The 15863-nt window shown below is 38.9% G+C and overlaps 1 protein-coding gene across 29 annotated transcripts in view; it reads right to left on the minus strand.

The window, feature by feature from the left end:
* Positions 1-15863, minus strand: part of LOC104918691 (neurexin-1a) — a 239659-nt gene that overhangs the window by 150125 nt on the left and 73671 nt on the right. For 28 of the 29 annotated variants that reach the window (XM_027272888.1, XM_027272825.1, XM_027272878.1 and 25 more), the window contains one exon: positions 2887-3188. In XM_027272888.1, the coding sequence (XP_027128689.1) occupies positions 2887-3188 (302 nt within the window). Of the gene's footprint in view, positions 1-2886; positions 3189-11172; positions 11381-15863 lie in introns of those variants that run through there. The other variant, XM_027272894.1, reaches the window with a different exon arrangement.

The raw sequence follows: 15863 nt of genomic DNA on the forward strand, positions 1-15863 counted from the left end.
CCTGACAAAAGGTTATGACTGGCAGACATCAAATGGTTCATAAGAAAGAATGCCTAAAGCACATCAGTTGACCCTCTTTAACAAAATCCTAAGTTCAAGACCATTTTAAAGCTTTATTTCTTTTATTGGTACCAGTATTTGCCTTCTTTTGTACTTGGTTTTAGGCTTGAGACCAATCCAGTGTGTCACACTTTCCAGCGCTCATACAATACTGTACCTCCCTTTGGTCTTATTGATGAACTTTAGGATCACTTTACTGCAATGAGACAAAGCAAAGAAGACCCTGACACAGAATGAGGAGGATGGCAATTTTGATTCCCCCACAGAGCATGCACTCAATATGCTTGGATTTCGTTCACAATTTGAATGCAGTGAATGTTCAAGCTGGCCAAATCCTTAGGTTTGCCAATAATCAATTTGCTGATTATGCAAACGAAGCAGCTTTGGTACTGAGGTGAAGACAAAGATTTCCCACCAAATGAGCAGGAACAAATCTAGAGATGTTGTCTTGATAATATGTTTGCAACGCTTTAAGTTATTTTCCTTAGAAAGTATTTTATGTAGGTCTGTTTTTGTTGCTGTAGGGTACATGGAAAGAAATGAGTGCCGTCCTATTTAACACAGGCTAAACAGTCTAACATTTTCTACATGCTTGCTAGGCAAAATTGAAAAGCAAAGTTTTTTAAGGCCACAATCTACATAGGACCATTAAACTAATCCACTTATCACTTAAAGATGGTGAACTTACCCCGACTCAACTTTAATCTTGACTAGTCTGAGCTTAGATGTTTTCACCTGTCTTCTTTAGATTCACAAGAAAATGCTCCTGCTGCCTTTGCCAAGTGATGTGCACCAACCAACCAACCTAATTGCCTAGATTGACTTGTTGCAGCAGCGGTGGATTTCTCTCAGAATGATACGAAGCACCAAGATGTTGGGCCCAATTATGGAAATAAGGGCATCAGGGCAGACTGCCTTGTTCTGTTAGTGTTGCTCCCACTGACGAACCCCAGTTCTGGATGGTTGTGCAGGTAGTGCAAGACTGTCTCTGTGCCTTAACCATCTAGAAGGCACATGGGTTACTCTGGACCAACACCAGCCAATGCCTATTGTCTATATTAGAATGACTGACTCAGAGCCGCTACTCAGTAGAAGAAAAGCAAAGCAATCTTATTTTGTCTACTTCCTGGTCCTTAACAATACCTGGAATATGAGACCTCTCTTGGATTTACACCTAATTAGATTGCAATCTTCAGACAACTGGAAGAGGAGTTTCTACTGCACAAGTGAGCAGGTCCTGTATCATACTGTGGAGCTGGGTCCAGAGTCTCTGAAGCCAGACAAACAGTGATTGTGGTAATGATACAGTAGAAGCTAAAGCCTTCCACATGACACGCCTAACTGCTATGCACCTAATGGGCTCAAAGATACAAGACACCTGCAGCAGTAGGTGTCTCGTATCTTGGGTTGCATCCCAAATGCCATGTCACCAACTCAGACTTCGACCTGTGGCCAATCAGGCCCTGGAGTACTGGAGGAAACCCCATGTTCTGTCATAATAGACAACACATTGACCTAGTAGTCTACTGAAAATGTGGCATCTTTAGCCAGCAGGGGTATGGAATTCCAACTAACAACTGAGTCATTGGTGGCATACATCAGTTGACTTGGGAGAGCCGGTTGTTATGATGGAAAGCCACTGAGAAACTGTTAATGTGCACCTCAGCAAGCTTTTTGTCTCTTCAGATTGGTCATCAGTCCAACAGATTGGCACTGTTGTCATGTCCACGGGTAGTCTGCCACTAGCATAGTGGCAGCTGCATTTTGACACCATTTGGTATCTGTTGGCCTGGTTCAAATCAGTAGTAGTTAATCTGTTCACAAGGCAACAAACACTCACTGACCGCTGTAGCTTCTCTCTTGCCAGGACAATCTGTTCCTGCAGGTGGAAACATTTGCACATACTACGACCAAAGGCTCTCTTTACACATTTCCTTCATCCCATCTGATCCCTCTACTCTTGGCGAGGATCAGACAAGAACCAATTCTTTTGATACTTTGGCCAGTGCCCCGTTTACGAACGGCACTGCAAGAGGAAACTGGCACTATCTGATGTCCTCTAACGTGTACAAATGTAACTGTCACAAGCTGCTGAATGAGACTTCTATAGAAGTCTAATTTGTAAGAGCTCCTGTGCTGTCTAACCAGGTCACTCTGTTACTCCATAGGCTCTTATTAATGCAGAGGTGAGTCTTCAAGGCCATGTAGGAAAGCTCACTGAAGCCTATAGTTGGGTTTTTTTGCCTGTGCTCATAAAACTTTGATTTTAAAGCTTAATCGCAGATTTAGTTATGATATATATATATATATGTATGTATATATATATATATATATATATAATTGGCGTTATTCTTAATAGAAATTCGTACTCAATAACTACTAACATCCAAACTAAAACTACACCATGTCACTAAAATATTTTGTTGATACAGTTACAACATTTGAGTTTAGTCATACCTCAATTAAATACTGAAAACAGTGAAACTGTAATTGCTTTTGAGGGTACATAAATCTATTTTATACAATGCATGTACACTAAACACAAATAAATACTCCTCTTTTGTGGTCAAACATCTGAATCAGCATAAATGCTTTGAAGGTCTTTCTTTCTCCCTCAAACTGTAACTTAATAAAGGTCTTGATTCACATCTAGATGTCCCTGTTCATTTGTGGTTCTGTTTTATCTCCACCATAAACCACCATGATTCAATTTAGCAATCCAATTACAATGTCTGGAAAAAATAATATATTGTATGATGGTAATGATTTAAGTGCATTTCTTTTGATTCATTTACTGAGTCTCTGCATCACCCTCTGTACTGTTACCTGACGTAGATTCCTTGTTACTTTGACATCATGCCAATCATTGTCATTAAATTTCCCATTGACTGGCTCCACAAGAGCTTCAAAGGCTCCAGACCCCAAATTAATGACGAGTGAGACAGCCCCATTTTTCAGTGCCAAGTTGACGTAATCAGCTGATTTGCCCGTGTGCAGCATCAGTCCATTCCTCTGTAGGGTTTTGAATGACAATGTGATTTCATCACTGCTGCTTTGAATCGGGTTCAAGGACAAGTCGTAGCAGAAGAACTCAGATCCTTTGAAGGTTGCGACATACTCTTCTTTTCCTGCAGAGACAAAGACAGAGAAATGTGTTGCATTAATATCACGGCCTCTTGGGTGCCCGTTGGGAAGCTGTCAGAAAAAGTGAGAAAAGAAAGTCTTAAAAATGTTGGATTAATAATAAACACACTGAAATTGGAGAGAGGTGGCAAACTGAAAAGTGATGGAAGGAACATTTAAAGATATGCTTACGAGCTTTCAATGACCAGCTGGTACCTACCTTAGCTAGAATATACTCTCTCAATTACATGTACAATACTACACTTTTTTGACTTCACGTCACTAAGAAGAAGTCTACCTGGTACATACTACCTGATAATAAACTCAAATACATAAATTTCTGTGTAGCATTTATTTTTTCTTGTGTTATTGTGTAATGTTCAACCTTGGGGAATGACAAGTGATCAGTGTTACATCAATATGTAGTAGACTACAAATTACATACGCAGACTACAGCAGCACTACATGGCAATTATGAACAAGCACGTTCAGTATTGACAAACTAAATGCCCACTCATGTACCAAGCAGAACTTCTTGTGGCTAATTTATTCTAGGCTCATGGGAAGATCTGAGAACAGCAAGCATCACATCAGCCTGTCTGATCCAACACCACGTTCACGCACAATAATTAGGCACACATGCGTAAAATAATATGATGTGAAAGCACCCTGCGACTACATCACATAAAATTATATTCTGCTGCATGTTGAATCAATTATGTGATACGCAAGTCTACACACAATCCAGTACAAAGACAAGCACACAAACTTAAAAAACTAAAATTCAAACAATTAAAGCTTACCAATCCCTTAACAACAGAAAAACACAGTATTGCCTCACCTCTAACACAGACCACAGGCTCAACAAACACTGACTGAGGTTTCTTTTTACTTTTACACAGATAAAATGGACCACAGTAGTCAGCTGTCTGTTAGGTTCATTACCTGCTGGATTGATATCTCTACTAGCTTTGGTCTTCTTTGGAAAAAAACAATGAGGGGATTCACTTGGGTTAGTGTTGCCTTTGTGTTCACAGTATGTCATGAAATCTGCTGTGAGAAATCTACAATATTAGTGAGAAATAAATAAGCTTGGAGGATAAATTTAAATAATATGCACATTTATGTTAGATCTGCAAGTACAACCTAATCTGAACAGTAACTCATACTTCTACAAATCAAATCAACATCTGAGGTATAAAGGTGTTATAAAAATTAGGATTATACTGGGATTCAGATGTTTTTATTTCATATAATGTGTGTGTATCCTGTTTTTTTCTTGTGTGAATTCCCCTTTTCCTCTTTGTTTTGCTGAGGCTGGCAGGATGAGATAAAGTTCAAATATAAATTAAGTTGAGGTAATTCACAATAGTACAAGGGTTGGAGACAGGATAGGGAGGTATCATTCGGACAAAGGAACATCCTGTTGATTATTGATCAGAGAACTAAAAAAGACGTTATGACGTTATCTGTATCAATGGGGAGGTGTTCGAGACAGCCTATTAGAGAGTGTATAAAAACCAACTCTCAAGGCTCCTCTGGGAGCCAGGGTAAGGGTTAGGGTTAGGGGTCCAGTCTTTCTTATTCAAGGGTCACTCTTGAAAAATTGCCATAACAAAAGGTTTATTATTGATAAACCTTTTGTTTAAAAGAACCATCTAGCTACTGATTGCTATCCTCTCACCTCACCCTCTCCAGCATCAATGAGAAACCACAGTGGCCATAAGACACACAAAAAAACACGAATGACCCTGTCTAGAGTTAGTGTTCTGTTTGTTTGTTCTGGGCTACTGTAGAAACATAGCAGTTTCATAGAAGAGGGCATGCAGCATCTGTAGAAATAAAATCTTCATTCTTATAGTAGTTTACGCACTTACAAAAACATAGTTATGCATATTGTATTCCATTATGGCCATATTCTGTAAGCAGAGCCCTTAAAATGTTACATCTTTAAACCTAGTTGTATTACTCAGCTACACCAATATGTCTTAACCAACAATCTCCCTGAACACAACTGTTCAAGCAAAAAGCATTCCTGTGACAGCTTTATATGGTCTTCTCCCACCATTAAAAACACTCAGTTGGTTCAGCTACATATGTCTCTCAATACACTCGGGCCCAGTCTGCACTCATCAGCCACAAGACATCCACAGATTTGACAGGGGCTTGACAAAGCAAAAATAACTTAAGAAAAACCTAAACGCTGTTAGTGTGAGATAGAAACAAAGCGGCACTGAGCGTCAGAGGGATGATGCATGTGAATACCCATCAGAAAGCGTTTAAAAACAGGTTTAGACCGATAACAAGCCATTAAAGCCACTAGCAGAAAATAAACCACCAAAACACAAATGGACCAAAGCATTCAATTATCATAAATGGAGAGCGCTGCACATTTGTATATACTTGCCAGAGAAACATGGACACACATTCAAACACTCACACACACTTTGAGTAGCATCCAGGCATGCATACAACAACACAACAAATAAAAGGGGTTGCTGTCCACATCAATTTGTCACCTCATTGATTCCCCCTTAAAGGCACTATAGTGCACCTCTGGGAAAACTGCAAGGGGCCGTAATTGAAGTTGACTAGATCTCACGACTCTTTGGTCATTCCTTCAATGTCTGAGCCCCCCTATCACTGAAAATGAGAGACCGCTACCCTCTTCACTAAATCCACCCATCCGCGCTCCACAAGCTCAGTGACCACATAACAAATAGAGCCAATAGTTTGGGGTCATTCTCATCTCTCTCTCCACACATCCCCATGCCTGCCCTTCGCAGTTAATTCCCCTAACCAATGGAGAATGAATTGTGTGTGTACAGCAGGGCTGCTGTTCGTAATTTACAAGACATGGGGCTCAGCCCAGAGTAGGGAGCACCAGATTTTATACAAGTACACTTTTATGAGTGTATCTATGCTATTCCTCAGTCACATGCACATAGCACACTGCTTACTGCAGGGCTATTGAGGCCACCCCGTACATGCACAGATGATTTCTAGAACCGCGGACCACACTTTGGAGCCCAGAGCACAAGACTATTGAAGCCACACATTCGTGAACTACATAATATTGTTCAATAAAATAATTAAAACTTCTACTTTCAAATAAATCTGCTGAAATGTCATGGGGTTTTTTTGTATTATTTTACATGAATGTCTGCTTATGACAAAACAAAATGTTTATATTATGTTTGTTTAAATTACCCCCAATTTCCAGTTAGTTCCCAGAAATTGGATGAATAAGATGGGGAATTATGGAAATCCATGATTCTTAGAGAATCACATTTCTATTCAAACAACAGCAGTCTTGTTCCCTTTATTGTAAACATATATAGGACTAAATGAAGCATAACAACTTGGGTCAGTCTGACATATTTTGTTTTTAAATAAAGTGTTAAATCCAAAAAAAACATTGAGTTCATTTAATGTTTGGCCTCATCATTGTAACCACCTAATAGAACTGAACAAGGTGAACAGTGGAGAGTAGTCAATAACTCAACATCTAACTAGCATATGATAGGCACATTTTTTTTACCATGATACTGATGCTGACAGAGTATGATTTGTCAATCTTTAGACATTTATCATTTGGAGGCACTTCGCTATCAAGCTCTCAGCCAAGTCAAGTGTCAGGCCAAGCTAACGCCCATACATCCATCTGGCCACTAAGGCTAGTTATCTCTCAAGCACACAGCTGTCTCCTTTTAGCTGCCTTTCAATATATGGATAATCATCTATTAATCTATGCAAACTATATTCCTCATAGGTGCCAGAGAGGCATGTACTCTGTATACATCTTTGGCTGATATAGCCTTGATCCAAATACAGAAAAAGTGTTTGACCACTAGGGGAAACAGACTTCATAAGAAATTTAGGAGCCTTGACACTATGGACCTGCTATTCTGCAGTTCTTACAAATTCTGCAGTTCTTGAATGAAAAATATAGCACCCTCGAGATTTGTGTAGATCTGAAGATGACAGTTTTTAGATGTGGGCTTTGGCAGACACACTGCACTTGAAGCAGAACCCTGCTTGACCTTTGTTTGAAATTCTTTTTTTGGTTGCTGTAACTTCAAATGCTGCTGTTTGACTGAGATTCAGTAACATAGACTAAAGCAGTCCAAATTCAGCTAGACCCACAACAGAGGAATGGTGGAGCAGCAACTGCGTGGCTACATAATGTGTGGCACAGAGGCTCAGGGGGACACATGGGAGACTGACTGACCACTGTTCAGTAACATAGACAGGAATGTACAGTCTAGTAGCCAGATATAAAAAGCTTTAGTCAGTGGCAAAACAGATATCTTTGTTTTTATTTATTTTCCTAAATCATCTTTTTGTGGGAGGGGGGGTATTTATTACTGAGCACTCAATATCAATCAAACTGCATCAATCAAGAATGTTAATCAGTTTTGCAAGTGAACTCTAATGTCACGTGTATTGTAAAATACTTGATTTGTGCTATTCTAATGTACGACCATTAGTGGCAGTAACCCTACCCAAAAAAACGAAGGCATAACAAACACCGATGGCAGCATGAAGGGGAGTAGCTAGCTTTGTAGTGGGTTCACTTCCTGAGCCTTGATAGAAAGGTGTTAGCAAGACAACTGGTGAACAGTATGTGTACCTGCGTGTGCATCTTTTCCAGAAACAGGATCACAGCAGACATAGCAACCTGCAGTGTTAATATCTAACAGCAGATGTGTCACTCAGATGTGTCATTTTCCCGCAGACAAAAAAAGCAACTTGATATCGAAGAAGCCTTCTGTTTTGTCACCGCTTTCTCCCGGGTATTTGGGTGTGTCCCACTTGCCTCTCTGAGCTGTCCTGTGATCTACAGTCAATCAAACTACAGCAAACTGCCGGCACCTTAATGCCCTTGAGTCATGACACTGAATGGGAACATGGATAAGAGCCAGCTCCTTTAGTCTGTTTTCAGAGAACAGAGGACAGAAAAAGACACCAACACAGCGAAAGTGTAGCTCCTTGGGAAAGGCCATAAATAGATAAGTAAAAACTTGTCAGTTTTCTGACTCATTCAGTCCCCCTTTTTGAACAAAAAATAATAATAATACGTGCGTGTTTACCAACACCCAGTTTACACTCAGATAAGCAGTAAAAGTTTGATAAAAATAGTACATGCCTTTTCTTTTCTTAGATTCATGAGAGATAAAAATCATTGACATTTTCCCATAATCTCCTCTGAATTCAAGTTGTCCTCTGGCATATAAATATTATTAATCAGTAGCATGTAATTGTAAGTGCCATTCAGGAAAACTCATTCTCTATGGTCACATTAAATTTGTGGTTATGGTGCAGAACTAACTACCCATATTGATGGAAGTAATACAATTATTCGCCACTCAAATTAAATTAGTGTCACAAAGAGTCAAAGAGGCACGGTGCTACAAACAGCTAGGTACGCGTCACTGCAAAAACAGAAGAGGCAGCATAAATGTCTGCTGACTATGTTGAACTGAATCGCTCATTTATTGTGAAGCACCAAGGGGCCAAAAGCACGAACATATGTACAACAGTGCCAGCATGTGACTGAGCGACCAGGAGGCCCCTTATCAGTCACTTTGCTCTGACACTAATCTGGCATCTGCTTCTCTATGGCTGCTTTTTAAATTAGCATACACCCAGGGGAGCACGCTGCCTGTCAACATCAAATCGTGACATAACTGTTTGAAACAGACCCAGCAGGATATGAGAAAAATTACCTGTGAGATGAATGTGAGGGGAAGCTTTGGCTTTAATTGCCATTCTTTCAACCTGTGACACTTTTGACCAGATGATAAAAGTAATAAATTTGTCAAAGACGACACGACAAACTAATGGGGAAGTGGCAAAAAATTGCTTAAATGAAAAGTAATTCATCATCTCAAGTTAAAGTCGCTGAAACTATTTTAGTCAAACTGTGTAAAACATGACAAAAATATGAAAATATGTCTGTCCTCCAATGACCGAGAGAGATATTTATATTTTATGGGGCTGGAGTAGATGTGTGTGTGTGTGGGGGCGTTAGGCATTGCTAGAACAGACAGAGTAATTATGTTGCCCATCTCCAACGGTGTCGTCTTGTTCACAGTCCCCAGCATTAACTGTGACTAACTCTACATCACGGTTTGCCTGTCAGAGATCCTATCTAACACCCACCCTCCTTGCACCACTAGAAATACCCTTCTCCAGCTCTCAGTAACAAGCTGAAGTAAAAAGTAAAGAGCTTGTTGTGCCACGCTCAGTTTTCAGGTTCAGAAGGAGTTCACAGTTCTAGAGAAAAAGTAAGACATACATCCAAAGTAGCACCTGTGGATTTTTTAGGACTAAGTGTGCTGTAAATCAAATTGGACGCCAAAGCCATGCAATGTGGTGAACCAAAGTTGTTTAATCGTCTCTGGCAGGGCTCTCAGACTGACACTGGATTTCACTCGGTACCCATTTACTCTATTTTTTCCTTGTTTGACTGGCAGCCTATTAAAATGATACATAAGTTAGTGTCTGGCAGCCTATTAAAATGATAGGAAGTTAGAGTCATGAAGCTGGCCTAAGCCTCTTACACTATGACAGAGAGACGAGTTTCTGAAGTGCTGCATTCTTGGAGAACATATTTTATTACGTAATTATCACACCATTCAAAAGACTCAATAAATAGTCTCAAACTACTCTATCCTTGCTAGGAAATCACTCTCAATCCATTGATTGTTGGGTTTCATATTATTCTTTCTGTTTTTCTTTAATGTCCGCAATAAAAAGGTTGCTTTGGTAGCTGACAGTGTTGACGGAGCAGGAGGAACGGGTGAGAAAGCCTCAATTGGATTACTACAGGCACTTAACTGAAGCAGTAGGCATGTGTGGATGTGTGTGAGCTTACACATACTAAGTTCTTTCAGACACCATACTGTGCTAGCTTAACGTACAGTGTCATTTAGATTTACCATATGAAGGATGTCTTGCTGCGCTCAGAGAGTCCCCTCACCTGGTGTCAGACTGCAGAAACAATTCCTCCATCGCAAATTTACTCATAATTAGCTTCACTATTCAGCTTCTTGATTGTTATTAGGCACTCATTAAAACACGGGGCTTATCTTCAGTCGTTCCAAGGTGTGTGTATTTGTGTGCAAATGTGTGTGGTTATTTAGTTTCAGGTGTTCTTGCTTTTACACTTTTAACCACAGGAGAGTTTTGTTATCCATTATTTCATTTAACCGTAATTAAAATTAAGTGCGTTATCGTTATGATTAGCCTGGGTATCAGTTTCGTTTGTCTGTTTTATAAAGGTGTCACTCGAAAGACAGCCGATAGTTAAATATATCACGGCTAGGGCTAAAACAAATGATTACGTTAACTGTGTTAATTGTTGATTCATCTATTTGTTAATTAGTGTTGTTATTTAGATTTATAGAGCTTTTTCAGCAGCAGCCATTTTGACATAAAATAGTAGGGTCAACACAGGTGTTTCCAATCATGCTAATTAAGAGACTTTCCAGTGAGCCAATCCTGACTCTGCTGAACCTTAATTGGCATAATTGGAAACACCTGTGTTTACCTACCATTTCATGTCAAAATGGCTGCTGGTCGTTTGACCACTACTAGTCTATATAAAGGGATACATTTTATCCAATGTTATGGATTTGCTGTTTATTTTTCCTGACTTGCAGCCTTCTAACTCAGTAATTTAGGATCTTAAGCATCTAGGTCAGGGGTCTTCAACCTTTTTCAGCTGAGGGACCCCTTGGACAAGAGACAAACAGAACAGGGACCCCCCACATGTAATTATTATTATTTTCTTAATGTTTCACATTTTAAGCCTGCCCTATAATAACTTACATATTTACTTTACTCAACTTTTATTTCCCCCTATTAACCTATTTATATACTAGGTTATTAGCCTATATATATATATAAATATAAAAGGCCACAAAAATATATTAAGATTAGCTGAATTGCCATGCTAACTCATGTACAAAAGGAAAAACTCACCAAAACCGTCTTGGTTAGTCTTTCAGCTGTTCCAACAGTCACCAACTCTGGTTTGGTCGATATAAATCCATATTTCATCGAGTGAGATGTGAAAGTATGATAAACTATATATTTATTATTGTCAAAGGAGTCCGGTGTGGTGGCTTTGAAGAGCAGGAGATAACAACTTCCGTTCCCTGTCATCAAGAGTTGTTTGAGTGTTTGAGCTGCCTCTGATCCTCGTGTACCTCAATCGATACTGCGCATGTGCAACCCTAATCAAAGATGTGAATGAAGCGAGATGGCTCACTCATTAGTTATTTCAATTACCAGCTCCGTAAAAATGTTTTTTGTTGGATTGTTTCATTTTTAATCACTACTTAGTATTAGTTGAGGTAGCATTAATAACGTATCTAACATCAGCTAAAAAAAGTGAGACGTATGTATGCCTGACACATATATTCTTGTACAGTTGATTTGATGAATATATCAGACTGCATCCAAAATCCGTTAAAACCATATTGTCATTGGTTTTTAAAACACACTATTTTATGGAGCTAATGGATGAAGCGAAAATGCACATGCGCAGTACTGATCAGGTAATGACAACGTCAATCAAAACTTGATCAAAACTGTCAGTGGATCTGCCATGCCTACAAAGTCTTGAAAGCTGCAAAATGAGACGTTTTACGTTTTCAGCAGGATTTTATGTTTGCTTAATGAACATGGAAATCATATATGCACTTTTACTATTTCAAGCCACATTTCCAGTGGCTTTAAAACGGGGGCAATTCTAGAGTCAGAGCCACCCACACTTTTTTCACATAAAAACAAAAAAATATGTCCATTGAAAAATAATTATGGATAATCATTCTGACATTTGTGAGAGAAGAGCGTCATATTTTAGAAATGAAGAGACACAGGGAGTGCAACATACAGACCACCAAGCCAAAGCAGCAGGAACACAAGAGATCTGTTCAGACTTAGGGGATAAGGACATTAGTCCTAAACCGTTAAAGCTGTCTCAATACCCTCACAATTAATTTGGCACACAAAAAAGAACCTTTTAAGAACAGTGTTTCAAAAGTTTCAGATGGCTGGAATACTTAGCTAGACAAAATGTTGCTTTGTTTTGTGTCAACTGTCACAATAAAGCTAGTGTTCTGGAAAGGTCTCCAAAAAAAGATGATAAAGTAATGCCCTTGTGGCACTCAAGTAAGTTTTTTAACGATTTGCGTGTCTTTCCAGTCAGTTTTCCCCAAAATATGACATTCTTCTCTCACAAATGTCATAATGATTATACATAATTACTTTTCAATAGACATATTTTTTGTTTTTATGTGAAAAAAAGGTGGGTGGTGGCAGTGGGGCTCATTGGGTGCTCAGCACAGTTAAAGCTCTGACCCTAGAATCACCCCAGTGAAGAACCCCTGAAAAGGGGCTGGAAAGACACACGCAAATCCTTAAAAAACTTACTTGAGTGCCACAAGGGCATTACTTTATCATCTTTTTTTGGAGACCTTTCCAGAACACTAGCTTTATTGTGACAGTTGACACAAAACAAAGCAGCATTTTGTCTAGCTAAGTATTCCAGCCATCTGAAACTTTTGAAACACTGTTCTTAAAAGGTTCTTTTTTGTGTGCCAAATTAATTGTGAGGGTATTGAGACAGCTTTAACGGTTTAGGACTAATGTCCTTATCCCCCAAGTCTGAACAGATCTCTTGTGTTCCTGCTGCTTTGGCTTGGTGGTCTGTATATTGCACTCCCTGTGTCTCTTCATTTCTAAAATATGACGCTCTTGTCTCACAAATGTCAAAATGATTATCCATAATTATTTTTCAATAGACATATTTTTTTGTTTTTGTGAGGGTGGTGGCAGTGGGGCTCATTGGGTGCTCAGCACCCCTAAAGCTCTGACAGTGAAGAACCCCTAAAAAGGATCTAGCCTCGCCCATGCTTTAAGAGTCTTCTCATTACCGTCTCTTTTTGGTTAAATTCAACCATTGAATAGAAATGCAACAACATGACAACAACATAACACAAGGAATATCTCCCACTATTGGCTCTACTTCCTAAAGTTTTATTTTTGTTCCATTTTGTTTTTACTTTTGATTTTAAAAATATATAGTTTTTTAGGTTGACTAAATTTGTATATTTATATATATTATAATTTAAAGTTAAACTGAATTTGTGTGTATGAGTGTATTGTGACATTGTCATGTTGGAATATTGGAACACAATCAGAGAAAACTGTTTGCACCATGTTGGAATATTGGAACACAATCAGAGAAAACTGTTTGCACCACAGGGAGAATTTGGTCCTACAAACTAGCTTTATAATCCATGTTTTTTACACAGCCATGCAGAGCAATCACCACACCAAATGATTCCCACACAGTTGCTGCCAACAGCATCACAGAAAGCACCATGTTTAACAGCTGGCGTTAAGGATTACAGGTAGAAGGCATCCTAACTAACTGTCTTCAGAAACCCATCCAGATGCACTAACAGGGTTGAAAGATGCCTCATTAGACTGTTTTCGCGTTGCGCAGTGTTCCATGTATTGTGCACGCTATCAATATGTTCATAAAAATATACTGTATTCTAACTATAATGTTGTTGTTTTTTAGATAATGATAGTCCTATTGTTATGAATGTGACATGCATATTGTATGATATGCTGTACTGTATATACTGTATATTACAACAATACACAGAAGAATATAATATACAATAGAAAACTGGACTAATTTTTCATTCCTCCTGAACTTGTATTTACAAAGATTAATAAATTGCTGCAGTAATTTTACAACAGAGTGGAGATCAACAATGTCAAAACTAAATATTATCTTGCTGAACCGTTCATTACAGAAAAAGAGCCATGTTTACAGCAACTGCTGGCACAAAGCTAGAATGAAGGTCATAGCTACATTCTGTTATTATTAGCCACTATCTGTGTCAACATCTCCCTCTAATAAAAAATGATAATGTGACGCATATAGCACTTCAAAGGTCATGAGGCATCATTAGATTATATCATACTGTAAGCTTTTAAAATATTAATACTATTCTGTACTTATTATACTTGTAAATATTGTTTGAGAGTAGTGGAAACCAGCCAATAAAATCTGAAAAAAATGTTTTGCTCTAACAAAACCTGCCATTTTAGTGCGTGTCAGCCAGATCACACAGTCCATGTCTGCTCACTCTAGCTGGCAGTGTCTCAATCAGGTGCGTAGGCAACGCTCCTCTGAGAGCAACTCCCACAGGGCAACGGAACCACCTCATCCATGTGCACCTGTGCACACATTCATGCATGAAAACAAACATACAACAGACAATAGAGCTGATGTGGACACACACACACACATACTGTCTTCTCCTGAATGCCCTTGACACATAAACTGAATGAAATTCTAAAAACTATACTGACTCCCGCAATGTCTACATCACAGACTGCAATTTCCCCTTAGCAGTGTTTCAGACACCTCACAAAACAAGGTATTAACAGCAGATTTGATTTAAACTGGCTACACTGCAATAACATCTAATTTTTCTTTTAAGATATTTGATAGTGTTGAAAACACAATTACACAGAACAAGCTGCTTCCACATGAATCACAATCACAGAACACAATAGGATAAATAGTAGAGTGTGTGTGTGTGTGTGTGTGTGTGTGTGTGTGTTGAAATAGTTCTATAAGCATCACCAGAGGGATTATAAGAAAAGTGGGGAACGCTTCTTGTTTAAAACTACAGAAGATTCTTGAGATCAAATATATGTCTGAGATAAAAACAGGCAGACATTTATAGACGGCAGCTGCGCCATTAAACTGGATCTTCTGGTGCACTACCCCACCAACAAGAACATTGCCGTGGAGTGGATTTAACAAATAACTCCCCCAAAAGCAGCATCTTGAGGACTTAATGGCCCTGGCAAGAGACACGGTAGTCAATCTCTTGACGATATACAGGAATCTCTTTTTATTCCAAAGCACAGAGTGGGGAAAGGCTAAAAGTAGCAAAGCTCTCCGGTTCTTCTAGCATAGAAATAACAAGACCCAACAAGAGGCAACTAAATCTAACAGGACATCAAAATAAGAGGAAAAAGCTGTGAACACAAACACTCACAGACAGACAAATATGCATGTGGATACGCATGATGTGCAAACACTGTATGAATACACATACTAAACAGCACACTTCCAGCTGCAGGGCTCTCATTTGCTCTCAGCCCATTACAGAATCACAACAGCATTACAGTGAAGAGGGAGTGTAATGTGCTGAATACTAATCTGCAAAGCCCAATCCATTTCTAGAGAGTAAATCCAAGGGATAATAATGTAAGCCTTGGGGAGATGGGGGGATCAATATCGTCATCAAAAGAGACGCATTTTGATATTAATGTATAGTCACCATTTCATTTAACTATACATATATTTAAAAAGCAAGAGACTATAAAAAGTAAATATGTATAGTATAAATGTAATGAACCCATCAGCACCAAGTCATCATAACTGCTGATAATATATGAGTGATTATTTACTATCAAAACCAATGAACTGCATGAACAGGTGTGTAGTAACATTTGATAGCAGCTCTCTGTCAGAATGAGCCCTATTTAAATTGTGCCAATAAATCTTTGCCATAAGCATCTTAACAAGCTGCTCAATTTTGAATGTACCCTTGTCAAGGTTGCCAGCACAGACC

This window comes from Larimichthys crocea, chromosome III, assembly GCF_000972845.2.
Source record: "Larimichthys crocea isolate SSNF chromosome III, L_crocea_2.0, whole genome shotgun sequence".
Taxonomy (NCBI): domain Eukaryota; kingdom Metazoa; phylum Chordata; class Actinopteri; family Sciaenidae; genus Larimichthys; species Larimichthys crocea.